Raw genomic sequence first — 27,582 nt, forward strand, 5'->3', positions numbered from 1 at the left:
GTGGCTCACGCCTGTAATCCCAGCACTTTGGGAGGCCGAGGCGGGCGGATCACGAGGTCAGGAGATCGAGACCATCCTGGCTAACATGGTGAAACCCCGTCTCTACTAAAAATACAAAAAATTAGCCGGGCGTGGTAGCGGGCGCCTGTAGTCCCAGCTACTCGGGAGGCTGAGGCAGGAGAATGGCGTGAACCCGGGAGGCGGAGCTTGCAGTGAGCCGAGATCGCGCCACTGCACTCCAGCCTGGGCGACTGAGCGAGACTCCGTCTCAAAAAAAAAAAAAAAAAAAAAGAAAGAAAATTAATCTTGGCACTTGCCATAATAGTGTGATTCTCACACAGGATATTCAGGAATAAGGCTGTTGGTTCCTTACACCAAATGAACCCAGGTTGCTTTGTTTGTTTGCACATCTTTTGCTTTTGTGATATTTTGGTCACTTCTCTTGCTGGTACTGCCCCTTCTTTCTGCCCTGAGAGTGCCCTCCTTGACCCGTTTGCTGCTTCTGATTTACCCTACGTGTGAAGAAACCAGACAATTAAACTTATTACAGTTATATGTAGAATGACTACACTGCCTGGCTACCCAGGACAATTTCAGTGTATACCTATTGTCCCAGTGTAATTAATAAATAGCATCCTTTAAAAAAATTCTTGAATGTATCCTAGTTGGCTTTTTTTTTTCTTTTTCTTTTTTTTAGTGGTGGGATCTCACTCTGTTGCCCACACTGCAATGCAGTGATGCAATCATAGCTCACTGCAGCCTTGAAATCTCAGGCTCAAATGATCCTCCTGTCTCAGCCTCCTGAGTAGCTGGACCTATAGGGCATGTACCACCACACCTGGCTATCCTGGATTTTAATAAATTATCTGATCATCCTAGTTATATGCCAAATATGAGTATATCCTTGTTACAAGGTTTGACTGGCCACTCTCACCAGTTCTATTAAAGGGACTGACTACTTATCTACTCCCCAATCATGTGCTAAAGTCTAAGGATATTGTGGCTTTTTTTCAACATTTACTGAGCATTTATTAGGTGCCATTCACTACGTTTGTCCTTGTTCTCTGGTTCTCTGGGAGCTTATAGTTTAGTAAGGAGATGACATAAATATAAACATGTAATTTCAATGCAGTGTTGTACAAGCATATGTATAAAGCTAGAGGCATGCAGTTGGGTGCCTTGAGACCACAGACCAAGGGCCATTAGCCTAGCACAGAGTTTGTCAGCCTCGGCATTATTGACATTTTGGACCACATAATTTTGGCAGGGGGATGGGGGGACTGTCCTGTGCATTTTAGGATGTTTAGCAGCATCCCTGGCCTCTGTCCATTAGACACCAGTAGTACTCCCTTAAGTCATAACAATAAAAAAATGCCTCCAGATATTGTCAATTGTCCGTGAAGGATAAAACTGCTCCAGGTTGAGAAGCACCCTGGTCCAAGAAGCATCAGACAATGTGGGGAACTGCCACAAAATTCTTGCTAGAGGAGATGCTGCTGAGCTAGACATAGGTCTGGTGGACTCAGGAGGGGTAAGACCAAAAAGGAAATGGAGCAGAGGAAGGACCTCATGAACAGAGCATGAGTGATGTGTAGGAGAGGGAAACAGAAAGAAGGGAGTTGCATGAATGGGTGGCATGGGGTGGAAAAGGAGTAAACTCAGTTCAGTATTACTAACCCATGTATTTAAGCGCTTTTTGACTTGTTTTTCCTATTCTGTGTATTTTGGTTAGTTCAGGGTCAGGTTGACAGCTGAATTCTAAAAGATAATATATGCAAAAGCACTTTGCAGACCCTGTGAAGTGCTATTCATATGTAAATTATCAATGTTATTACCATAACAGCGGATGAAAACAATGCACTTTATGGTTTTATTTTGTTTGCATGCACTCTGTAATCCTTAAGAATTCTGAAAAGCAGAGCATTAGTGTGCTGCTTATTAAACCATTGTCTCTCAGCTTCACTCTCATATACTCTGGTCGTGATGCTGGGGCAACCCCTACAAACCTCATTTTTCTTTGCCAGCGGGCTCCTTGTATTACTCTGCCAGGAGGGGACAGTAGAGGGAGACCCCAAGCCTGGAGACTGGAAAAGGGACTGCTCCTTCCTTTTCCTCTCGAGGTCACCTTGACAACGTCTCTTCACTCCAGCAGCTCAGTTGGTTTCAGCAGCAGTAGCTGATTCTAGTTTTCCCAGCACTCTCAGAACCAGCTTCATGATTCCTTTTCAAAGACACCAGCACCCACTAGCTTGGGATTTCACCCTCCTGAGAGGCCTGGGTCCCAGCTCTGAGTGTTAATAATTTCAGTGTTAATACTTCTAAGTGTGAATAATTCTTTCCTGTGATTCCCCAGCCATAGAGGTGGAAGCTGCTTCCTGTACTTACTACCCCTATGACACTTGTGTTCCCTTTTCAACTTTTCAGTTAATAAATCTTCATATTAAATTATTTCCATTATACTAACTGGCATGGTTTCTGTCTCCTTACTGACCCTGACTACCACTCGTGTTGATTATTCCACCCTTTAGTCACTCCAGATACTCAGGACAGCCATTACAAGGGGAGAAGGAGGAAGAACAAGCCCAGAGTGTCCCATACTCTATGTGTGACTAATCTCTGCAAGTAGCTGCTGGATTGACAGACTCCTGAATCACGTAGGGACCACTAATTTTCAGAAAAGCCAGTTAAAATCTCTTCTGGATAGTGCAGAAGACACTTGAAGAGTCTAAAGAACCACAGCATCAAAAGTAGACAAGTGTGAATGACTCAGCATTGATTCTATAACATATTCTGGAAGCCACTATTAGGACTAAATCCTTTTGCTTGAAATTTCCTTGCATGTTTGCAGTTGCTATAATAATACCTTGTATAATATACTGGGCAGAATAACACTAATGGTTTCAGCTACCTTGCTTTTATTTCTTCTACAGACATTGAGGTCCTACTGTGTACTCATAAGACAAGGTCCCTGCTGCCAAAAAAGTAAAAAAAAAAAAACAAAAAAAAACAAAAAACTAACTCAAATAAAAAACAGAATAAAAAGTGCTAAAGCTGGGTAGTAAAGACATTTTCCAATTTCCTATGTTTCCTATCATTAATGAGGCAACTGGTATTGAAGCATTCTTTTTTTATTTTTATTTTTTATTTTTGAGATGAAGTCTCGCTCTGTCACCCAGGCTGGAGTGCAGTGGCACATCTCAGCTCACTGCAACCTCTGCCTCCCCGGTTCAAGCAGTTCTCCTGCCTCAGCCTCCCATGTAGCTGGGACTACAGGCGTGCACCACCACGCCTAGCTGATTTTTTTATTTTTAGTAGAGACGGGGTTTTGCCATGTTGGCCAGGCTGGTCTTGAACTCCTGACCTCAGGTGATCCACTCGCCTAGGCCTCCGAAAGTGCTGGGATTACAGGCATGAGCCACTGTGCCTGGCTGAAGAAGTCTGTTTTTTTTTGTTTTTTTTGTTTTTTTTTTTTGACAAGGTCTCACTCTCACCCAGGCTGGAGTGCAGTGGCACAATATTGGCTGACTTCAGCCTCAACCTCCTGGGCTCAGGTGATCCTCCCACCTCAGCCTTCCAAGTAGCTCGGACTATAGGCACGCGCCACTACGCTCAACTAATTGTTAATAATTTTCATAGAGACAGGGTTTTGCCATGTTCCCTAGGCTGGTCTTGAACTCTTGGGCTCAAGCAATCCTCCAGCTCGGTTTCCCAAAATGCTGGGATTACAGGGTGAGCCATTGCACCTGGCCTCAAACCAATCTCTGAAGGTAGTTATTCAAATCTACTTGTTGTTTTAATGTGAAGATAATTCCTAATGCTTCCTTTCTTTATTCTTTTTTGAAACCTTTTTTGATAGTGAAATATTCTACCCATACATAAATGTACAGCTTAATGAATTTTTACAAGATGAACATCTATATAACCATCATTAAGGTCAGGAAATACAGTCTCAAAAACATTCTTCTCCCTACCTGCCAGAACCGACCACAATCCTAACTTGATGGGAATCACTAAGTGGGTAGTGTTTCCCATAAAATTGCTTTTTTGCTTTTTTTCATAGTTTCCTCCACTAAGTATGGAGCCACAATCATTGTAGGTGTAATTTAGCCTGTTTTTTATATACAAAAATCATACAGTATGTATTTTTTCTGGGTTTTTGTTGTTGTTCAAAACTGTGTTTTTAGTATGCCTCCATATTGTTACACATAGTTGTATTTCATTCATTTACAGTGCTGTGTAGTATGCCAGTATAGGCAATAGCATAATGTAGTTAACCATTCTTTTGATGGATAGTTCAGTTATTTCCAGTTTGCATGCACAGGAGCACGCACTTCTTAGGGTAAATACCTAAAAGTGAAATTGCTGGATCCCAAGGCATACATATCCTGGCTAATGATAAACCATTTTCCAAAATGGTTGGTTGCATCGGTTCTCACGTCCGCCCGCAGAAGGTGAGGGTTCTTTGCACTACATCCTCCCTAGCACCTGACGCTGCCAGACGTTTCAACTTTGGACTTTTCGACTCAACTTATGGTGAGTGTGGTATTATCCGCTGTGGTTTTAATTGGCCATCTTCTGATTATGAATGAATTAAAGCACCATTTCAATAAACAGATATTTATTGGCCATTTAGATTTCTCGTGTGTTTGTGAAATACCTTTCCATTTACCCATTATTTAATTGGGTTCCTTTTCTTCTTGATTTGTAGCAGTTCCTCGCGTATTTTAGTAGTTTTATTTGTGGCAAAGATCTCCTCCCCCGGGTGGCCTCTGCCCTCCGGCGCTGGGAAGTCCGGGCGGCGAGGCAGCCTCTCCCGGGGCGCTCGGGCTCCTCCGGCTCTGCCCCGATGTCGTTATTACGGCCGTTTGCAGCCTCCGTGCCAGGGCCGGAGGTGCGGTTCGGGACGCGGGATCCTAGGTCGGGTCCTGCCCCGCCCATGTGGCGCCGGCGTCTGTGTTGTTTGCGGTCTCCAGGGCAGCGCCGGGGCGGGCGGGCGCCCGGGCGGCGGCGGCGGCGGCGGCGCGGGAGGATGCGGGGCCCGTCCGGGTCGCGGCCGCGGAGGAGCGCCGGGCAGGTGACGGGCGGTGGCCTCCCGGATCCGGGGTGGGCGGCGCCCGGGGAGGGAAACGGGAAGGGCTGACTGGGGATGGGGACGGCAGGAAACCACCCGAGCAAGCTGGGGAGGAGCCGGCGCGGGAGCCTTCGGGACGGAGTGGGGAGCGACAAGGGGGCGAGGCCGCGACAAGGGGCTGGGGGGCCGCCATGCGAGGCTTCGGCGCCCGGGCACCCAGAGCAGCCCTGTTCCTGGTCAATTAGGACCGGTCCCGGGCACCAGGCCCGCCGACTTGTCACTTCCTGGACCTCCAAACGCCCCTTGTGACAGGCCTTGTTCCTCAGGAACAAGCAAAGGTAGAAAACAAACCGAACGCCTCCACTGGGCAGCTTCCGGCCTGTTTCAAACCAGGGTTCGTTCCTTTTTCTTTACGATTCATCTTGGTGAGCCCAAGCAGGGTTCCTTTTCCCCTCCAGGAGAAAGTTCGTTTGTCCCATGCTAGTGGACTAGACCCACTGCAGGGATCCCTGGGGAGCTGGCCGCTTCTTAGTCCCTAGGTGCCATCGGATCTATCGCTGTCTGGTTTATTCAGGAGACTAGTCACCTCTCTTGGTCAGAAATTTCAGCGGCACAACCTTTTTTTTTTTTTCACTGGACGGGAGGAGGGAGCCACATTCATGAAATTTAAACGCCCACTTTCTAACTTATTCAAGCTGTTAGCTGTTCCTTCTTCCACCCCATGTTTTGGTAAGATCAGGCCTCCACAGAAAACCCAGCTTTTGTGGCGTTTGGCTTTGCTCTTTGCATACTTTAGCAAACTTCAGGAATCTGCTAACATCAGCAAAATTATCTTCTGTGGTTACTGTTTTATTTTTTATTCATTCCAAGAAAGCTTAGCCAATTTCATTTAAGAAGAGAAGTTCAAGGGACTGAATTATTTTAAGAGTAATTCTAAGTTGCACTATAACGCTTAAGCTTGCTCTTCAGGATCTCAAATTCAGTGACCTTAGCTCCTCCAGTAAAACCGGTGTTAAACAATCTCTTTTAGTTAAAATGTGTTAGTATTTGATAGATTTGCTGCTTTCTTGGCACATCCTAAAAAAGCAACAATTAAAATAATAAGGCAGAATGCAATATGTATTTTAAAAATAAGAGACAAAATAATACAACAAACCAGTCTGTAATATTAGAGAATAATATGTTAGTCTACCAACAGGGCAGACTTCGAGTTCAATAGAAAACTCACTTCGTGTGTATTTACATATGAACGTTCCCTTTTGCCTGTTGTTTGTTAAGGTGCTTTCCTCCAAGGATTTGATGATGCTCCTTGCAAACATTAGCAACAAGGTCAACATTATAAGCAATCCTAGGAATAGTAATAAGGTTGTGTCATTTAATTAAAGTTAGGATTTGCCAAAAGAACAAGAACAAGCCATTAAGACAAATTTTACAGCAATTTCTAATGGTAAAGGTTTCTGTTACCTGACTCACAGAAAAAAAAAAAAAAATGGGTATAAAGGCAGTGAGATAGAAAATAGACCAAAATAGAAATGCTAGGTAGAGATGAAAGGAAGCACAATCCAAAAACATCATGTCCGTTCGGTCCTACATGAACTCAAAGCACCCTTTCCATGGCTCTTTATAATGACCCTTACAGACAGTGAAGGTTCACTTGAATCACACTCATAAGTGAGTTGGAAGGGACTCCAGCTAACTCCTAGCTGTAATTCAGGCCAATCTCCCACCCACTCAACTTTCCCCAGGATAGCATCCCATTCGGTAATGTAGACCTCCAGGCTCTGCTTTGGATCGCTCAGTGGCAGAATTCACAAGGCCACTAAATCTTTTGTTGAACAGTTTTATTTATTTTTTCTGATAGGGTCACGTTCTGTTACCCAGGCTGGAGTGCAGTGGCACCGTCTCAGCTCACTGCAGCCTCTGCCTGCCCGGCTCGAGTGACCCTCCTCCCACCGCAGTTTCCCGAGTAGCTGGGACTACAGGCCCATCCCACCATGCCCACTAATTTTTTGTATTTTTTTTTTTTTTTTGTAGAGATGGGGTTTTGCCATGTTGCCCGGGGTGGTCTTGAACTCCTGGACTTAAGCGATCTGCCCACCTTGGCCTCCCAAAGTGCTGGTATTACAGGCGTGATTGTTGAACAGTTTTAATCGTTATTATGGGTTTTAAAAAATACTGGATGAGGTTGATCTCCATTTATGTCCACCTAAATTATATGTTCCTATCTAGTCACAACCTGGCTATCAGAAAGTCTTTTCCAAATGATGTTGCCAGCCCATATAGGTCTAGGAACAAAACAGCTTCCCCATTTACAGTTCCAACTATGGAAAACTACACTCTTCTTTCTTCTTACTTTACTTTCCAAAACATAGCCCCTGAACCTGTTTTACTCTATCCATGAATAACTACGGACCATATTTATATTGCCCATAGTTATTTGGGCATTTGAAATAAGGCTATCAAAGTACTGTCCATAATTAACCATTTGTCTTAGTCCAGGCTTGTCTGTAACAAGCCCTTGGAAGCTAGAAATAGGAATCCACTTCCAAGCAGCCATTTATTTCATCAATAAAACTGCATTCGATTACTCAGGCTGCTTATGAGCGCTACATCAGATGTGTTTCTGTAGAGAGAAAAACAATTGTTTTTCTAATAGACCTTTCTTATACACACAAAAGGGTGCATACAAAAGCCTGCAGATAATATAACAAGGTTCTCTTACTCATTTAAATATTTGATTAACGTTGACAGTATTGAGATTTTAGTAGTCGCAGAGTAACATAAATATAATTTTTTTCAGGTAACGCTTTTGTGAACCACAACTTTAAATATCAGCCAGCTGCTCCTATCAACACGAGTATCCCCTGTTAATTTTTTGCATTTTTCAACATGAGTAAAAGTAAACTAATTCCCAAGCTCTCTATTCAATCTCCTGTCCTTCATACCAACTTAAATGTCCAGTCCACACACCCACCTTCGAAGAAAGAAGACTTACATCGGATTTCAAAAGACTCCTTGGAATCTGATTCAGAAAGCCTCACGCAAGAGATTATGTGCCATTCTGAGTTTGATGATCGAATCCGGGGCAACGGTATGGAGCCCGACAGCTTAGACGAGGAGGAAAGCCCTCGATGGGGAAGCCTGCACGAGACGGAAGAGGAAGCAAGTGGAAAAGCAGCTCAGATGGCTCGCGAGCAAAACCACCATACCTGGGACCAGGGCGCCAATAACAGGTAAGGAATTGGCTTGTGTAAGATAATAATGGGCTCTAAAATGTATCATTAGATAATTACTGTCGTCATTCCAAATTAGAGTAAGGGCAAGCTGCCCTAATGAGCGCCGTGTGTGAGACAGGTCTCCAAGCAGCCAAGGATAGCTGGGCACCATGTTTTTTCCATATTCAGATTTTTTTAAATTAAAAAGTGCAATGGGTATTAATAAGGGCAATTCGCGTTTCTCATACCATTTATTTCCTGTCCATATTCCAAGTGTCTCCGCACTAGGACCTCACCTGGGAGAAATTCCAGAAAGCCGGGTATGGAAAAGGATGTGGAGTCAGGTGGACTTGATTTGGTCCAGGCGTTGCTGTTTAGTGTATAATCTGGAATAAATCACTTAACTCTTTTTTTTATTTTTTTAAAAATTTTATGTAGTATTAAATATTTACAATAGAGATGGGAGCTCACTATGTTGGCCAGGTTGGTCTTGAACTCCTAGCCTCAAGCAATCCTTCCACTTCAGCCTCCCAAAGTGCTATGATTACAGGCATGAGCCACCATGCCTGACCCACTTAATTCTTTTTTTGGCTCACTTTTTCTCGTCTGTCAAATAACCTGACATGCCTATCTCACAGGATTGCTATGAATGTCAATAAAGTACAAATAATTGGGGGTAGAATCTTACTTGGCCCATTCAAAGCTAGTAGAGGTCTACCTCTCAGGGCTTGTATGATCATATAAAGATTTAATCTAATAACCAGAATTTAAGGGATTTAACCTTGTGCTATGAGCTACCAAAAAAAAGTAAGGGAATATGAAATAATGTGTGATATCACTCTGTTACAATTGAGGCACTGAGGATATGACAGAGTACAGAAGAAGGTAAAAGCTATTGATTAGGAGGAGGTTTTAGTGTGGTGGTGAAGTGCATGGTGTCTGAAGCAGACCATTTGGGTTCAGATAGTGGCTCTGCCACTTACTAGCTGTATAACCTTGGCCAAGTCCAATCATGTTTCTGTGCCTCAGTTTCTTCATCAGTAAAAATGGGATAATAATAATAGTTAACCAGTTATTATGAGGCTAAAATAAATACATATAAATTGTTTAGAATAGTGACTGGCTCCTTATATATTATATTGTGTTAGATTTTTGTGTGTGTGTGGGACGGGGGAGGAGTCTCGCTCTGTCATCAAGCTGGAGTGCAGTGGCGCAATCTCAGCTCACTGCAACCTCCACCTCCCAGGTTCAAGTGATTCTCCTGCCTCAGCCTCCCGAGTAGCTGGGACTACAGGCATGTGCCACCACGCCCAGCTAATTTTTGCATTTTTAGTAGAGACGGGGTTTCACCATGTTGGCCAGGATGGTCTCGATCTCTTGATCTTGTGATCCGCCCACCTTGGACTCCCAAAGTGTTGGGATTACAGGCGTGAGCCACTATGCCCGGCCAATTTTTTTTTTTTAATTCAGGCTGAAATATATTAAGGAAAGTTTATTGGAAGGCCTAGAGCTTGGACAGGGTCTTGAAAACAAGCTAAGATCTGGATAACAGAACAGAATGGGAGTGACATGTTTGTGGCACATTAGGGAGCCCAGCTGGATTGCAGAGGATTTGTTTTGAGTGTAGCAAAAATAGACTGAGTAGGGGTCTGATTATAAGGGGGCCTTAAAAATGTGCTTATGGTATTGGAAGATACATTTTCAGGTCTTGAAGTGTAACCATCCTACCACAGATGAGGATATTGAGTCTTACAGAACTCAAATGATTTGTTCTTGGGATACAGTCACTGCAAGGGCTCGTGTGGGAGCGAGAAGTAGAGTCCGGTCCTGAGTCTTTTCTTTCTTTCTTATCTTTCTTCTTCCTTCCTTTCGTCTTCCCCTCCCTTTTTTTCACTGGGGCTATCTAGTTGAATCAATCTCATAAGTGTCTTAGTGATATGTCACAGTAAAAGTGATAAGAGTTGTCACCAAGGTGCTAGAGGCGGAAGAGGCGTGCAGGACAGCTTCAGAGAGACCGACACCCTTGATAGGACTAGGCTGGGAAAGCCAGGCAGAGAGAATACAGGTTCTTGGGGAGAGCAGTGAGATGCAGCAGCGTTTAAGGAAGATTATTATGCAAGCTAGTGCATTTTGAATTAGAGACTAAACACACAATGGGCAAAGAGACTGCTGGATGGATATGACAATAACAATGACATCACTTTTTAAAAGCCTATCTTAGTTTCACTCAATTCTCCATCACAATCCTGTAGGGAAGTTGCTGCTTTTCCTATTTTACAGATAAGGAAAATGAGGCTAACAGAGATGAAGAAACTCGTCTAAGGTTATAGTGCTTGGAGGATGTCCTTGTTTTGTTACTGATGCTGTTTTTTTTTTTAATCATGCAAAAATTCTAACCTATAGAAAATTACAGAGAAAAATACAGTATAACCCTTACTGCCATATTTGTTTCAGACCTATTTTTAAAATTCATAGTGTATTACAGATAAAGTTTCCATGTACCCCCTTCTCAAACTCATTCCCCTTTCTTCCCCCTTAGAGGTAATCAATACATACTCTTACATGAGTGTGCATCCTTCTCACCAGTCTTCCATTCATTTATTTCATAGGTAATCTATAATTAGTGAACAAATATATATCTATATATGGATGCATGATGCCCATTTTGTTCAGTCAACATTATGTTTTTGGGATTTTACAATTATGCTTTTGAACTAAGACAAGGTCTTGGTTGAATATTGATGAATATTTAGTTTTTTTCCAGTTTTCGTTATTTCAGACAATGCTCTGTGCATGTCCTCGTATGCCTCCTTGGGTATGCATGCAAGGCTTTCCTTAGGGTATAAATCTCCAGGAGTGGAACTGTGGTTCATGGGCAACTGGACATCTTCAACTTTACTCACAAGTGCCTGCAAGTTACCAGTCCTCAGAATTACTGTCTTTTTAACTTTTGCCACTTTGATGGGTTATAAAATCCTGTCCTATTATAGATTTAAATTACTTTTCTCTGATAACTTGTGAGCTCGAGAATCTTTTTACATGGTTTTAACCAAATGAGATCGATTTAGACATCCTCTTTGGCAACTGGTTATTTTCATTTAACAAAATACCCATGTGTATCTTGGGTATCTTTCGATAGAGTTGGCTTTCCGTATCCACGGCTTTCGCATCTGTGGATCCAACCAAACAGAGATCAAAAATATTTGGAGAATAAATGGATGGTTGAATCTGTACTAAACATGCACAGAGACTTTTTTTCTTGGCTTTATTCCAGAACAATATAACAACTATTTACATAGTATTTACATTGTATTAGGTATTATAAATAATCTACAGATAATTTAAAATATATAGGAGGACATGCAGGGCTATATACAAATATTACCCCAATTTATAAAAGGGACTTTCCCATCCCTGGATTTTGGTATCAGCAGGGAGTCCTGGAAACACTCCCTCACAGGTAACTGAGCGATGATTATACTTATATGTTCATAGTACATGTGTACATGGTACATAGTAGTCTAGTATCTGGAGGTGCCATTATATATTTATTCAGTCACCCAAGGGTGGACATTGGGATGTTCCCAGTTTGTTTGTTTGTTTTGGAGACAGAGTCTTGCTCTGTTGCCCAGGCTAGAGTGAAGTGGCACGATCTTGGCTCACTGCAACCTGCGCCTCCCGGGTTCAAATGATTCTCGCGCTTCAGCCTCCCGAGTAGCGTGCGCCACAACGCTCGGCTAACTTTTTCTACTTTTAGTAGAGATGGGGTCTTACCACATTGCCCAGGCTGTCCTTGAACTCCTGAGCTCAGGAAATCTGTGTACCTCGGCCTCCCAAAGTGCTAGGATTACAGGCGTGAACCACCACTCCCGGCCCCAGTTTCTTGTTTTTTTTTTTTTCCAAGGAAACTTTAACTGAAATTATATATATATATAAATGAAAGAATTGACAGGGTTTGGTGACAGATTAGATATGAGGATTGAAGGAACAAGAGAAGCCAAAGATTAGGGTTCCTGTAACAACAGCTAGCATTTATAGAATGCTTATCATGAGCCCATTTCTGTGCTAAACACTTTACATGTATTATCTCATTTAATCTTTATTGCAACCGTGGTAGATACTATCATGATCCCATTTTGAAGGATGCAAATGAAGCTTTGAAAGTTTATATTATACCCATTCATTGCGTCTAGTGAGTGGTGGAGCAGAAAACTCAGGCAGTCTGACTCCATGGCCCCAAACCCTGTTTTTATCCTGGTTCTAAGAGATTTATAGTCTCCTAGGTAATAAATGGGAGTAGTTTTAGTTATAGAGATGGGGCCACTGGAAAGGAAACATCTTTTGCAATGGATAGGTATTTTTGTCTGTATTTTTAAGATGAAGAAACCAAGGTAAGGATCCATTAAGTGACCTCATTTCCCAGTTGTTGGGTTTTTTTCTCCTTATGTCCAGTGCTCAGGGACCTGACTTTAACCCTTGTTCTTGCCAAAGGACAGTTTAAATACAATCTAATATGTTTCAAAATAAAGAATAATGCTTATAAAAATCAAAATTATGGTTAGATCCTTGGTTTTCTCATTCAGAGATCCTCAGATAAGGCTGTTTTCCTCAGATTGATTTGCCTTGGACATTTTTTAACGATGAACTGTAAATCCTAGGGTTAGAATAGGTTATAGCCCTAGTCATTGTTTGGCTATATAGTGCTTCATACACTGAAATTAGGATAACCAGTTCTCCAATAAAAAGGAAAACAGAACTGAAGCATTTGGGCAAATAATGCCTCAAAAATATCATTCAGGTAAGCATTTCATTACTGGTCCCTTCCCTGCCTCATGTTAGTCTTCGAAGCCTCTCCTAGGCACACTCTTGCTGGGATCTGAGTAGTTTATGAGCCCTGAAATAGACAAGGAAATTGATCTCAGACTCTCAATATGAAATTCAAGTAGGCTTTTATTTCTGTAAAGTAGATGGCATTCTGGGAATTGTAGTTCAAAAAAAAACTGTCAAAGCTTGCCTTAAAACGAAGGAAAATTTCTTTCTTCTTGCTTTTATAATCAATAATTTTAAAAGCTGCCTGACAAATCACTTGAGTCCTACACTTGTGTTTTGATGTTACTAGAACCTCCTCAAAGCAATTATTCCCTTGTATCTGACCAAAGTCAAGCCACAGTTCAATGTATATGGATGAGAGAAAACCTTTTACTTAATGGAATTTGGAGCAGCATTGACTGTAGTGAATAAATGAAGAGTGGAGAGGGGATCTTCACGTGATAATCCTTAAACCCCACTCCAGAACTGGCCTTATGACACTCAGCACTCACGAAGAAAGAGATCTGTGTAATTCCTAGAGCATTAGAAACAACCTCTTCAGTCCTGGGGACTTCTGAAACCTTGTATATTAAAAAAAAAAAATCAGAGAGCAGCCATACAGTACTTTATATGTGTTTAATAAGGTCTTGTTAACAGGAATATTTATATAATTAGCTACCATTTGTAAAACTCTTTGCTTTATATATACAATCTCATTTATCCTTACAGGAGCCTCTTGGATAGGCATTATTATCCCCATTTTGCAGATAAGGAACTGCAGATCTGAGAGCTGTATAGGTATACGTAATTACTAGACAGTAGAGCCAGAAATTAAATTGACCTCTCTCCAAACGCCAAAGCCTGAGCCACTAATTACAAGTATTTAGATAGGTAATCAAGGATTGAGCTGATAGAGGATTCTATTTCACTATCTAGTAAAAATTAAAACTATGACAATTTCAATATAGATTAAACTGAGGCCACAGTAAATATGCATGTAAAATGATAAACTTCAGGAAAGTAATAAACATTTTTAGAGGATACTGTGACCTCAGAGTAGATAGACATGAATTATATTTTCCTTTGGGCTGGGAGGTCATAGTAGCCATTATTCTTCAGCACTTGTCCTGGGAAACAAATGTTTTCATGCAGTGAGGTCTGTAGTGCTTTCCTCTCTGATCACTTCTGACCATAGCCTCCACAAAAGGGCCCATATTCTGTCTAAGAAACCACCTTGTATTATAAATTAATAGGAGGGAGATAGGCACATGAGGAATTACTAGTTAAATTGAGTATCCAGAATTGTCTGCAAGTTAAAAAAAAAGGGACTCATAATAATCTGCATTTTTTTTTTTTTTTTGAGATGGAGTCTCGCATTGTCACCCAGGCTAGAGGGCAGTGAGGCGATCTTGGCTCACTGCAACCTCCGCCTCCTGGGTTCAAGCGATTCTCCTGCCTCAGCCTCCTGAGTAACTGGGACTACAGGCGCATGCCACCATGCCTGGCTAATTTTTTGTATTTTTAGTAGAGACAGGGTTTCACCGTGTTAGTCAGGATGGTCTTGATCTTCTGACCTCATGATCTGCCCACCTCGGCCTCCCAAAGTGCTGGGATTACAGGCATGAGCCACCGCGCCTGGCCAATAATCTGCATTTTTATTGTTGTATATAATTGTTTCTCTCAGATGCTTTCATGTGTGTTGTTTCTGATTAATAATACGAGTCAGGTGAAGTATTGAATGATGACTTCTAGGGCTTGAAGAGTGACATTGGATAACCAAAAGAGACCACAGGTAGAGAAAGACTTAGGGAAGACCAAAACTCAGGATTTTCATTTCCCCCAAATTTCCCAGGCTGTTTTGTAGAATGCATCGGGAATATTTAGGCTGAGACTAGACTACTGTCTCTCCATAGGTGGTGCAGATATTTTTTTCGTGCTGGTTAGGAGATTAAAGAAGCATCTGAAGTTAGGTCTAATATGCTAGGACTATTGAGAACATTCTAGGAGCTTTCAGGAGTCAACTTTCATTCCCATTGATTTCTAGCAACATTCATCCATGTTGTTTTCTGTTGCCTTTTATTAGATTTTCAATTTAAGGCCATTGTTTTGCCAACCTCTTCCAATACATTACACTACCTGCCATGTTCTAGAGGTTTCCATGCAGTATTCTGGGAGTAGCTACTAGTATTTATTTATTTATTTCTGATCATATGAGAATAGTTATATTAGAGGAGTGACTTTTTGTTGCAGGTATTAGTCATTTCTGTTTTCTGTTCATTCATTTACTCACAAACTATGCTTTAGTTAAACCCCGACACACTCCTCAGAGCAGGCATGGTGCCATCGTAACAGATGAGCAGTCATAGAGGGAAGTAAAGGGTGTGCATGGGCATGAATTGTAGCTATTAAAGGCTGAGTCCCCGCCAGAAATGCTAAAGCCATAGTGACTCCTGAGGCTTGTTGCCCCCGGAGACAACCACTAGTTCCTTTCTAGGTTATTTCAAAACTGGGATGCATTATTGCGTTAAAATAAGTACATACATAGCGAGTTCAAAACCTCATAAAGTGTGATTTATTTAAATTTAAATGACCTACAACGCTGTGAGTTTATCAAGAGGATCAAGAAGATCGTAATGAAATGACTAAAGGGATGCTTTAATTCATGACCTTTGCCTCTTCATTTATTTCTACTCCCTGACAAGTTTGAAAATATAGAAAACTTTAATATATTTTTTTAATATATGGAATTAAAAATAAATGATTTTCCTAACACTTCCATATATTGCTAGGTTTTGCCTGATAGGCCCAATCCAACTAATAAAGTAATGGATTATTAGAGCTGTTAGGGCTGTCAAAGGTCAGCCCATTCCCTTTATTTATTGTACAGAGGAGGAACCCAAGACCTAGAGTGGTGGAAAGACTTGCCCAAGCTCACATGGCTGGTTAGTGCTTGGACTAGAACCCAGGTGTCAAGACCACTCCATTGCCTTCTTATGATATCACAGCTGCCTTGCAATTTTAATGCTGCTAAATCTGGCACTTAAAATATAAGAAACTTGGCCAGGCGTGGTGGCTTACGTTTATAATCCCAGCACTTTGGGAGGCTGAGGTGGGAGGATCATTTGAGGTCAGGAGTTCGAGACCAGCCTGGCCAACATAGTGAAACCCCGTCTCTACTAAAAATAAAAAAATTAGCCGGGCCCATAATCCCAGCTATTCAGGAGGCTTAGGCACGGGAATCGCTTGAACCTAGGAGGCGGAAGTTGCAGTGAGCCAAGATCACGCCGTTGCACTCCAGCCTGGGGACAGAGCAAGACTCCATCTCAAAAAACAAAACAAAAAAAAAAGCAAACAAAAACAAAAACAAAAACAAAAAGCCACGTAAAAGAAGAAGAAGAAACTCTACCTAAAGAAAGTGTAAGCACCTGTGCACATTTTATAAATCTAGGTCTCTGTCTCTTAGCTATTATTTTGGAGAATGAAAAAAACACTCGAGCCTTCCTTGGAAAATGCCTGGCATTAGCACTGTAAGCTGTTGCTGAATGAGAGGAATTATGTTTCTAAATACTGTGTCATACAGCATTTCCCTTGTGAAGATGCAGCCTTGGTTTCACATGACATAATCTTAATAGAAGTGAGGTACTAGAATTTTACATTGCAATTACAAACATGTCTTCTTTAGATAATTTTCATTTAACTCACAGATTGTTCTTGAATCAAGACTGGTACTATTAAGAACCCAGGAGAAATATCTGGTATTCTGCAGTCACAAATCTGTTATCAAAGAAAAAAAAAAGGACTTTGGTTGGAATTATCCAAATTATGTATTTTTATAAATAAAATTCACTAAATAACAATCCGGCCTCTTTAGTGTGTTCCTATAGACAGTCTTTGACCTTCATTTCATTAAAGCATCCTTTTTTCTATTAAAATGCTTAAATTTTTAGCAGAATAAATGCCTGCATTAAATAAAATTTTCTGGATTGCAAATAACCTTCACAAAGCATTTCAGCATATTTGTGGAACCATTTTATTTCATATTTACAGAAGTGAATTTTTAATCTTTCGGATTTATTTCATTTTATTTACTTAAAAGCTATTGATAAGAAGATTAAGGTGAGCATAGAATTCAGAAATCCTTGGAAACAATGATCAGTTTTATAGTTCCTTAAAGAAGCATTAAAAACTTTACACTTAAACAAAAATTGAATTTGCTGTTCATATGCATAAAAGATTTAATGGCATATAAATTGGGAATAATTATTCTGTTTAAAAGGATTAAATTAAACCTAAATCAATAATAACATGTGCAGTTTCAATTTAACTGCCTACTTAAAATGAAGTGACAAATAAATAACAGCTAAATGCTTAATAGCAATGCTTTTATTCACCTCCTCAACAGGCAAAATGGCCAGTTATTGAATATTTTATTGTGAGTGCAAAGGATGTTAATTGTACTAGAAACATGCTCTAATTTTAGTAATTTTTTGATTGAATACAATATTGAATATGAGGCTCTTCATTAAATGGAGACTTTATTTTATTTGGTTTGAAGTTATCACAGTAAGTACTCAAATATGGTCCATTAAAGCCAGCAAATATCATGGCATATGCATGTGAAACCGTCCCCCACTCCCTTCCTCTCTGCCTCCGTTTCTAACCTAGGCATCTGAAGAGCAGACCCTGCATCTGCTGTCTGAACAGTAACAAAAGAGTTGTGTACTCATTTTCTGTGTAACCTTTCTATCAGATGGGGAGGAAAAGAGGTGCGTGTTTTGTGTGCAGATGATGACTAATGAAAGGGCACTTCACACTCATTTTGTCCCAGTGTTGACCTGGACCACAAAACACAATGGAGCTTCCAAGCACACAAGCTCAGTACAATGGGGTTCTTCAGTATCATGTTCTATTTTGACCATTAGATTTGTTCCTGTGAAGTATTACAGCTTTCTAGGCTCATGATTTTGCAAAACATAACCTCCTATTTGTCTCCACATATGTTTTCCATCCAGAAAGGGGAGAAAGGGGATGTTTTAAGATAGTCTTTTCAGGTGTAAATGGTGCAACGTAATTAAAACTCTTGTAAGAGCCACATCTTCAGGCTCTACCCTTATATATACACATTCTGAGAGTTTCTCTGATTCAAAAACATTTTTCTCAGCCAGAGCAACTCATTTAGTCTGGCGTGTTTCTAAACCCTTTGTATTTTCTAGGTTCCACTTAAAACATCAATCTTTTCTGTAGTGGGTGATATTGCTTCTACAGCCATTTAAGAATGGAAATTTGGCTTGAACCCAGGTGGCTGAGGTTGCAGTGAGCTGAGATCGCACCACTGCACTCCAGCCTGGGCGACAGAGGAAGACTCTGTCTCAAAAAAAAAAAAAAAAAAAAGGAAATTTGCGAGGCTAGAAATTACAGCTTTTTCAGAAGGTCTAAAATAATTTAATTCTTGGAGTTTTACCTTATTCATCATCTTTCAGCAATTGTTAAAATGTTTCATCATGTGAAAGTACTTACGTTTCTTAATCCCATTCCCTAAATTGTGGTTTGGCCATTCTCCACCGTGCCTAAGTCGTGATTAAAAGCTGGATTTTTAAAGATGGGTGTTAATTCTTTCAGGCCATTAGGGAACCACTTAGTGTATCACAAGACAACTTTGTGCCCTGGAAATAAGATAAGCCCTGGGGAGAGAAGAATCCCTTGAGATCCATCACCAGAAGCACAATACACAACAACGGTGTTATGTCACGGGGACTGAATGTGACGTACAGCAAGCAAGGCTAGTGCTGGAGCTCTCTGACACGTGCTTCCACAGGTAGTCCTCATGGAACCCTTACTGTGTGCCAGGGACACAGTTCTATGCATTTAGATGGTTTGTTTGTTTGTTTGTTTGTTTGTTTTTTGAGACAGAGTCTCACTCTATTGCCCAGGCTGGAGTGCAATGGCATGATCTCGGCACACTGCACCCTCTGCCTCCCGGGCTCAAGCAATTCTCCTGCCTCAGCCTCCTGAGTAGCTGGGATTACAGGCACGTGCCACCATGCCCGGCTAATTTTTGTATTTTTAGTAGAGACGGGGTTTCACCATGTTGGCCGTGCTGATCTCAAACTCCTGACCTCATGATCCACCCGCCTCGGCCTCCCAAAGTGCTGGGATTACAGGCGTGAGCCACCGCACCTGGCCAAATTTAGATGTATTAGTTTGCATAGTCCTCTCAATAACACGATGAGGTAGGTACTATTATTATTTTTTTAACTTTTTTATTTTTATTGAGATAGGGTGTCGCTGTGTTGCCCAAGCTGGAGTGCAGTGGCACAGTCATGGCTCACTGAAGGTTTGACCTCCTGGGCTAAGCCATCCTCCTGCCCCAGCCTCCTGAGTAGCTGGGACTACAGGCGCATGCCACAGTACCTGGCTGATTGGTTTTGCTTTGTTTTTTGTAGAGATGGGGGGTTTCTCTGTGTTGCTCAGGCTGCTCTCAAACTCTTGGCCTCAAGTGATCCCCTTGCCTGGACCTCTCAAAATTCTGGGACTACAAGCATGAGCTACCACACCTGGCCAGTACTATTATTATCCCCATTTTATTGATGAGGAAACTGAAGCACAGAAGTTAAATAACTTGCCCACATTCACATAATCTGGTGGCACCAGGAAATGAATGCAGGTAGTCTAGGACCCTTGTTCTTAGATGCTCTGCTGTACCATTTCTCAGAACCAAAATAATCCATATTATCATACAGAGAAACAAAGCACCGCAATATTACATGTGACAGAAGGAGGTCTGTAGTCATGACTGTAGAAACTATGCCCTTATCAGCTGATGCTGGTTAAATACCACGACCAGTATGAGTGCACCAGTTTTCTTGGCATAACTGCAGAGATGGAAACCAGAAAATCTATTTCCTTAAACTGAAGACTACCTAATTTTTAAAAATAGTGGGCATTACTCAGTTATTCATTCTTTCATGAATCTATCATAGGATCATAGAACAGTGGAGTTGGAATGGACTTTGCGATATCATCTAGCAATTGAATGTGGAAATAAGAGGCTAACTTATTTTTGTGATAAGTCACATCCTCCTGTTTTAAATACCCATAACATCCTGTATTTCTTTACACATCGAATTCATTAGTTGATTACTGTATTACTGTTGGTGCATAAAGCCTGTCCTCCTCATTGAAGGGTAAGATCCAGCAGCCTGCTTCTGTTTTCCTTGCTGCTGTATCTTCTGTGCCTAAGATTCTGCCTGTATGTAGGGAGGTGTTCCATGCTTATCTGTTGACCGACTGATCCATTCGCTGATTCACATAAGGCAGACACTGCAACCTACTTTCTTCACTGTCACCTATGGGAATAGCTGCAGGGTACAATGCAACATGAGGTGCAGGAGCCCGATCCAGAGCAGACTGCCAGGCTCTGTGACCTTGGGAGATGTACATAAGCCCTCTAAGCCTCAGTTTCCTCGTCTGTTAAATGGTGGTAATAATAGTACTTCCCTTAACATTGTTCCAAGGAAAAAAAACTGAAGACTCACGACAAACATTCCCTAGATCATCAAACAGTAACACGTGCTCCCTTTCCACATCCCACTCCTGAGTGAGTAGCAGAACAGTGATCCCCAGTGTTGTCACCTGTGAAAGGTGGCCTGCCCTGCTCTAAACAGTACAAAGTAGAGGATTACCTGTTCTAAGTTTTCCAAAAAGGACTTCATAGCCTCTGTAGATAATCCCTTCCAGAAACTCCTCACTTTGGCTGTCCAAATGTATTTACATCTTACTAAAATCTTTGCTTGCTAATTAACTCTCTGGTTAATTTTGTTAAGCCCGAGCTGCTTCAAGTGTTTGCAACGTCCCTCGAGATCTGACCTTTGCTTGCCCTTGAGCTGTGCTCCTCGACCTGCCCTCCTCTCACCCTCCATTTTGCCCACACAGAATTTGTTCTGTGAAAGCACCACATGGTCTCTGCCTCCACTCCTTTTTACATGCTGTTCCCTCAGCCTGGCATAGACTTCCTGCCCTTCTCAGCCTTAGCTCTGAGCCACGCCAGCACTTCCTCCAGAAGGCTTTCCCTGACCTCCCAAGATAGGACTGGATGTCCCTCTGTGTCCCTATGGCCCGGTGCTCCTCATCAGAGCACAGATCACTCCAAAGTGTCAATTACTGTTTCCTGGTCTGTATCCCCTACTAGGCTGTGCGTCCGCTGCTTCACCATCTACCACTATTCCTGTAGCTTCGTAAGGGCTCGATAAATAAATACCTGCTGAATCAATGAATGAGCAAATGAATTAAGAAAGTTAAATTCAGTTTTTTTTCTTTCATCACAGCATAAATATGGGAAAATAGCACCTTTCTTTACAAAAAAAAATCTGTATTTACTTGAAGATAATAATTGAGCTTTCTTCCCCACCTGAACAACCACAGTTGAAACTTATGTTGAATTCAGCACAAGATAAGCCCTAAAAATCATTCCCTAATTTGGTCTAATGCAAGAAGCCTTTACATGTTTAGATTCGAATTTATTACTATTGATTTTTAAAAATAAATATTTATGCTGTATTTGTGTTGACTAGAATATTTTTAGAAAAGGAGTTATTTATTCAAGAAGTATTTATTGACTCTTCTATCCATAGCACAGTGCAGCGTACTAGGGCAGAAGTTAGGAAACGAAAGATCACCTGCAGTCCCCGCTGCCTGGGAATTTGTCTAGTGAGGAGACAAGATTACCACAGTGAAAAATTAAGTAAGCACAAACATAGAGCACTTTAAGACACATTCTCTCATGTTGATCCTCATTCAGTCCTGAGAAATAAAACAAATAGAATTTATCCCGATTTATAGATGAGAAAAACTGAATCAGAGATGACTGATTTGCCAACCAATGCAGAACAGGTAGTGACAGATGGAGAACCTGAGCCCAGGTCTGTGCCCTGCCGGACACTGCTGGACGACCCATGTCCCATATCCCTGCCCCATGATGCTTCAGGGTCAAGTGAAAGGCAGGGACAGGAAACACTGTGAGTTCCTAGGACAGTGCATCACTTGGGAGAAACCTCCCCGTCAAAGCCCCAGAGGCAGGTGACCCTGCAGTGCAGCGAGGTTTTAGGCATCCCATTTTCTAACAAATGTGGACCATTCCCATTTTGCTGAAGAAGAGGAGCATCTCTCTTCTCTTGTTGGAAAAGGAGGTGCCACTTATTTCAAGAAGTTCCTCATCATAATATGTGAACTAAAAAATTCAAAATGACAATTCAGCAAGGCGTGACAGTTTTGGCTTTTTGCTCCAGTTGTTGCTTTACATCAAATCAAAGAAACCTGGGTCCACATTAAGGAAAGTAAATTGACATTAGGGGGACCATTAGTTTGTTTACCCAGCATACAATTATGTCCTCTGTAAACGGGAATATCAAATAGCATAAAAAGCCCGGGTGATTTACATTTTCTTTTTGATTAGAGGGTTGCATCTACTGTACTCAAGGAAGGAAAATCTCTCCCATTTAGCTTTTGAAGATCAAAGAGGCCATTAAATATGCCATACTACCAGCTTTTTTTTTTTTTTTTTTTTTTTTTGGTTAAGACTGGGGGTGCTTTACAAATTGAGATTGTCATGGGGAAAAGGGAGACTTTATTTTGGGTCACATGAACTGATTATAGGCTAGTTCGTTTTTCTCAGGCAGGACCGTATGCTTAACCTTTTATTCAAATAGGCCCCTCCTGCAGTGTCAAGTACATTCTGACCTATCGACTGAGCTTCGTGTGCATAGCTGACAGCCAAGAGGCTATGAACCTTTCAGTGAGCCGTGATCTGGTCCAATTTGAAGCCTCGGGGATCTTTCTGTAGTACATTAGATACACGCTACAAAGACAAAATGAAGTGAAAAGCAAAATCACTGAAAAGAAGAATGAATCTACGTAGGTATGCAGTCAAGATAAAACCGTGCTTTCCCCCAAAAAGGAGCAGTCTGAAGCAAATGTTGTCTAGGCAACAATTCACAGTTCTCTTTCTAAACAGCAGATGTCTATACAGTCATGCATTGCCTGATGACAGGGGTATGGTCTGAGAGATTTTTGGTTAGGTGATTTCATCATTGTGGGAACATCATAGAGTGCACTTACACAAACCTAGATAGTACAGCCTACTACACACAATTTGTGCAATGTGTTACTATACTAAACACTGTAGGGAATTATAATACCTTGGTAAGTATTTGTGCATCTAAACATAGAAAAGGTACAGTAAAAATACAGCATAAAAGTTTTTTAAATGGTACACCTATATAGGCACTCACCATGAATGGAGGTTGTAGGACTGTACGTTTCTCTGGGTGAGGCAGTGCGTGAGCAGGAGCAAATTTCAAGGCCTAGGACATTACTGTAAGCTACTGTGGACTTCAGAAACACTGTACACTTAGACTCCTCTAAATTTATTTTTAAAAATATTTCTTCATTAATAAATTGACCTTAGCTACTGTAACTTTTTTACTTTATATACTTTTAATTTTTTTTTTACTTTTTAACTCTTTTGTAATAACACAGCTTAAAACACAAATACATTGTACAGCTGTATAAAAATTCTTTATATCCTTATTCTGTAAGTAAGCTTTTTTCTATTAAAAAATTTTTTTTGGCTGGGCGCGGTGGCTCACGCCTGTAATCCCAGCACTTTTGGAGGCTGAAGCAGGCAGATCACGAGGTCAGGAGATCGAGACCATCCTGGCTAACACGGTGAAACCCTGTCTCTACTAAACATACAAAAAATTAGCCAGGCGCGGTGGCAGGTGCCTGTAGTCCCAGCTACTCGGGAGGCTGAGGCAGGAGAATGGCGTGAACCCGGGAGGCAGAGCTTGCAGTTAACCAAGATAGCGCCACTGCACTCCAGCCTGGGCGAAAGAGCGAGACTCTGTCTCAAAAAAAAAAAATTTTTTTTTATTTTTTAAACTTTTTTGTTAAAAACTGAGACACAAACACACACATTAGTCTAGGCCCACACAGGGTTCGAATCATCAATATCACTGTCTTCCATGTCCATACCGTGTCTCACTGGAAGGTCTTCAGGGGCAGTAACACATACGGAGCTGTCATCTCCTAGGATAACAAGGCCTTCTTCTGGAATCCCTCCTGAAGGACCTGCCTGAGGCTGTTTCACAGTTAACTTTTTAAAAAATAAGTAGGAGTGCACTCTAAAATAATGATAAAAAAATATAGTGTAGTGGCTGGGGACGGTGGCTTGCACCTGTAATCCCGAAACTTTGGTAGGCTGAGGCGAGTGGATCACAGGAGGCCAGGAGGTCAAGATCAGCCTGGCCAACATGGCAAAACCCTGTCTCTACTAAAAATTAAAAAAAAAAAAATTAGCCCGACATGTTAAAACACATTTGTAATCCCAGGTACTCAGGAGGCTGAGGCACGAGAATCACTTGAACCTGGGAGGCAGAGGTTGCAGTGAGCCAAGATCACACCACTGCACTCCAGCCTGAGTGATAGAGCAAGACTTGTCTCAAAAAAAAAAAAAAGTATAGTATAGTGTATTAGCCTGTTCTTGCATTGCTGCAAAGAAATACCTGAGTGAGACTGGGTAATTTATTTAAAAAAAGAAGTGTAACTGGCTCACAGTTCCACAGGCTCTACAGGAAGTATGATTCTGGCATCTGCTTGGTTTCTAAGGAAACCTCGGGAAACTTACAATCATGGCAAAGGCAAAGGGGGAGCAGGCCTCTTACAGCAGAGCAGGACCAAGAGAGAGGGTGGGGAGCTGCTATGCACTCTTGAACAACCAGATCTCACCATAAGTCACTCACTACTCAGAACCAAGGGTGGATGGTGCTTGCTAAGCCATTCATGAGAACTCTGTCCCCATGATCCAGTCACCTCCCACCAGGCCCTACCTCCAACATCGGGGATTACAGTTCGACATGAGATTTGGGTGGGGACACAGATCCAAACCATATCATACAGTAAATACAAAAGTCAGTAACATAGTTGTTGATTATCATTATCAAGGATTATGTGCTGTATATAATTGTATGTGCTATACTTTTATAGGACTGGCAGTGCAGTAGGTTCGTTTATACCAGCAGCACCACAAACATATGAGCAACACATTGTACTATGATATTCCAAGGGCTACAGCGTCACTAGGTGACAGGAATTTTTCAGCTCCATTACAATATCGTAGGACCTCAGTCGTATATGCGGCTTGTCCTTGACCAGAACATTGTTAGTCAGTGTATGAAATGTATTACCAGCCAAAGTGTGAAACATAGTTTTATCTTCACCAGGTGAAATACTGAGTCATTGTTGGTGTACGTAAGTAATCGCATTCATTGAACCACAGTGATTATTTGTTTAACATTATAGATATTTGTTTTTCAGTTGTCTTCTGACACTTAGAAATTAATTATCCCCCATTTTTATTCCATATTTCAATGAACTTGGATAATTAAGGCCTTTCGCCCTTATGTGTAGTGTGTGGGTCTAATTTGGCCCTGCGATCTGTCTTTATGTTTATTAATTAATTTATTTATTTTAAGAGACAGGGTCTCACGCTGTCTCCCAGGCTGGAGTGCAGTGTCGTGATTATAGCTCACTGTAGCCTCTAACTCCTTAGCTCAAGCAATCCTCCCACCTCAGCCTCCTGAGTAGCTGGGACTACAGGTACGACACCATACCCAGCTAATTTTTTAAAAAAATTTGTTGTAAAGATGGAGTCTCGCTGTGTTGCCCAGGCTGGTTTTGAACTCCTTGCTTCAAGCGATCCTCCTGCCTCGGCTTCCCAAAGTGTTGGGATTACAGGTATGAGCTACTGCACCCTGCTGGGATTTGTGTTTAACATACAGATAATAAAAGGAAAACTATAGGAGAAAGACTGAGATTGATTTCAAATAAAATGTTCAACTGACTATAATAAGTGAATTTATTTCAACTAAGGACTTGGCATTTCTCTTCTGCTTTGGGCAGGCAACAACCAATAGAAGACAAATATTCAGACCTCCGCTATGACCCGAACTGGAAGAGTAAGAAGGAGGAAGGGCAGCTGCTGTCTGTGGAAGCGTTGCCGGAGTCCACGGACAGCTCTTTAGAAAATCTGCCTTTGGCTCCCCTCTACCCTTCCCAGGAGACGTCAGTGGAACTCTCCGGGGGAAAAGGCGAGCAGAAAGAGAGTCCACAGAGTGCAGCTTCTTTACTTGGTAGTGAATTTTTAAGCCCAAACTATGAGCATGGTGCCCGTCGCAGCAAGCCGTTTTCAGAGCTGAGCGACAGTGACCTGGAGGAGAAGTCCAGCGGCCTTTCTCCGTACGTGAAGAGCTCAAGTTCACATAACGAGGTTTTCCTGCCGGGACCACGTGGCCCTCGGCGAAGGAAATCCAAACAACATTTTGTGGAAAAAAACAAGCTCACTTTGGGATTACCCACCCCGAAAACGGACTCTTATCTTCAACTTCACAATAAAAAAAGAGGGGAATCTCATCCAGAACAGGTACGTAGTGGCTATTTTTAAATGTCTTCTGAAACATTAAACCAGAATTTGCGTTTGTTTGCAGTGTCTAGATATCACTTCCTTTAGGATGACGATGTCATAGCAGCCACCTAGCTGGGTGAAACAAACGCTTCCATAGGCTATCCTGTATGTTTATGTTTATTCCATAAATTCTTATGACCAAAATAAAAGCCACCAATGGTTTACAGTGTAATTGCTACAAGTCGATTATTGCTATAAGTCAATTATTATATCCAAAATTGCTATAATTGCTATAAGTAATTATAAGTCCATTGTTATGTCAGTTATTATATCCGAAATTCTCCATTCAAAGAAATCTGGAACTTTTTAAAACTGTGTTTTCCAAACGATAAAATATAGAACTTAAGCATTTGATTCCCTGTGTTGATTACCTTTGTTACCACCATAGCAGAGGTTTTCAACCCTGTATGCCCCAGCACGTTGTGGGTGACATGGAACATGCCCCAGCTCACATACAGGAGCGATTCTCAACTCAGATTCTGTATACATATTGGGCGGTCGGGGAGGCGGTAGGGTACAACATAAGGTGGGTTATTTTTTTTTCAATCTTCAGCTGTTTCTATAAACCCCATTGAAAATCACATCATTTGTTATTGTCCTGTGTAAATGATATGATATGATTAAACATTAGTCTCTTTATTTGTAAAATTGGGACAGTAATAAATGCCTTCTCTTCCTCATCAGGTCATTTTGAGAGTAAATTCTCTCCCACATGATGGATTCAAAACCTTTTGGAGCCAGTAAACTTAGTTCCATTTCACAGGTGCACATAAAGACCTTCTCTGCCCACCTCCTATGGGCATGTCCAGGGATACAGGACAAGAGTGGGGTTAGAATGGTAGAGTCCACCACTCTTACTGGAAAGAGCTTGAGATTTATCACCTGCTAATGTGAGGTCATTTTCAAATACAAAGGAGAGGTTATTATGTTAAATGTGGTTGCCCTTAGACCTATTCCAAATCCCAATTGGT

At 41.5% G+C, this 27,582-nt stretch overlaps 1 protein-coding gene across 12 annotated transcripts in view; it reads left to right on the forward strand.

The window, feature by feature from the left end:
* Window positions 1–4,979: 4,979 nt before the first annotated feature.
* Window positions 4,980–27,582, forward strand: part of JHY (junctional cadherin complex regulator) — a 77,059-nt gene continuing 54,456 nt past the window's right edge. For 6 of the 12 annotated variants that reach the window (XM_034933912.3, XM_034933915.3, XM_034933916.3 and 3 more), the window contains exons 1-3: window positions 4,980–5,074; window positions 7,872–8,304; window positions 26,050–26,569. In XM_034933912.3, coding sequence (XP_034789803.1) covers window positions 7,961–8,304; window positions 26,050–26,569 — 864 coding nt within the window. In that variant the 5' untranslated portion in view covers window positions 4,980–5,074; window positions 7,872–7,960. Of the gene's footprint in view, window positions 5,104–5,165; window positions 5,466–7,871; window positions 8,305–26,049; window positions 26,570–27,582 lie in introns of those variants that run through there. The other 6 variants (XM_034933914.3, XM_055095000.2, XM_063608845.1 and 3 more) reach the window with 4 other exon arrangements.

Source organism: Pan paniscus, chromosome 9 (assembly GCF_029289425.2).
Source record: "Pan paniscus chromosome 9, NHGRI_mPanPan1-v2.0_pri, whole genome shotgun sequence".
In the NCBI taxonomy this organism is placed as follows: domain Eukaryota; kingdom Metazoa; phylum Chordata; class Mammalia; order Primates; family Hominidae; genus Pan; species Pan paniscus.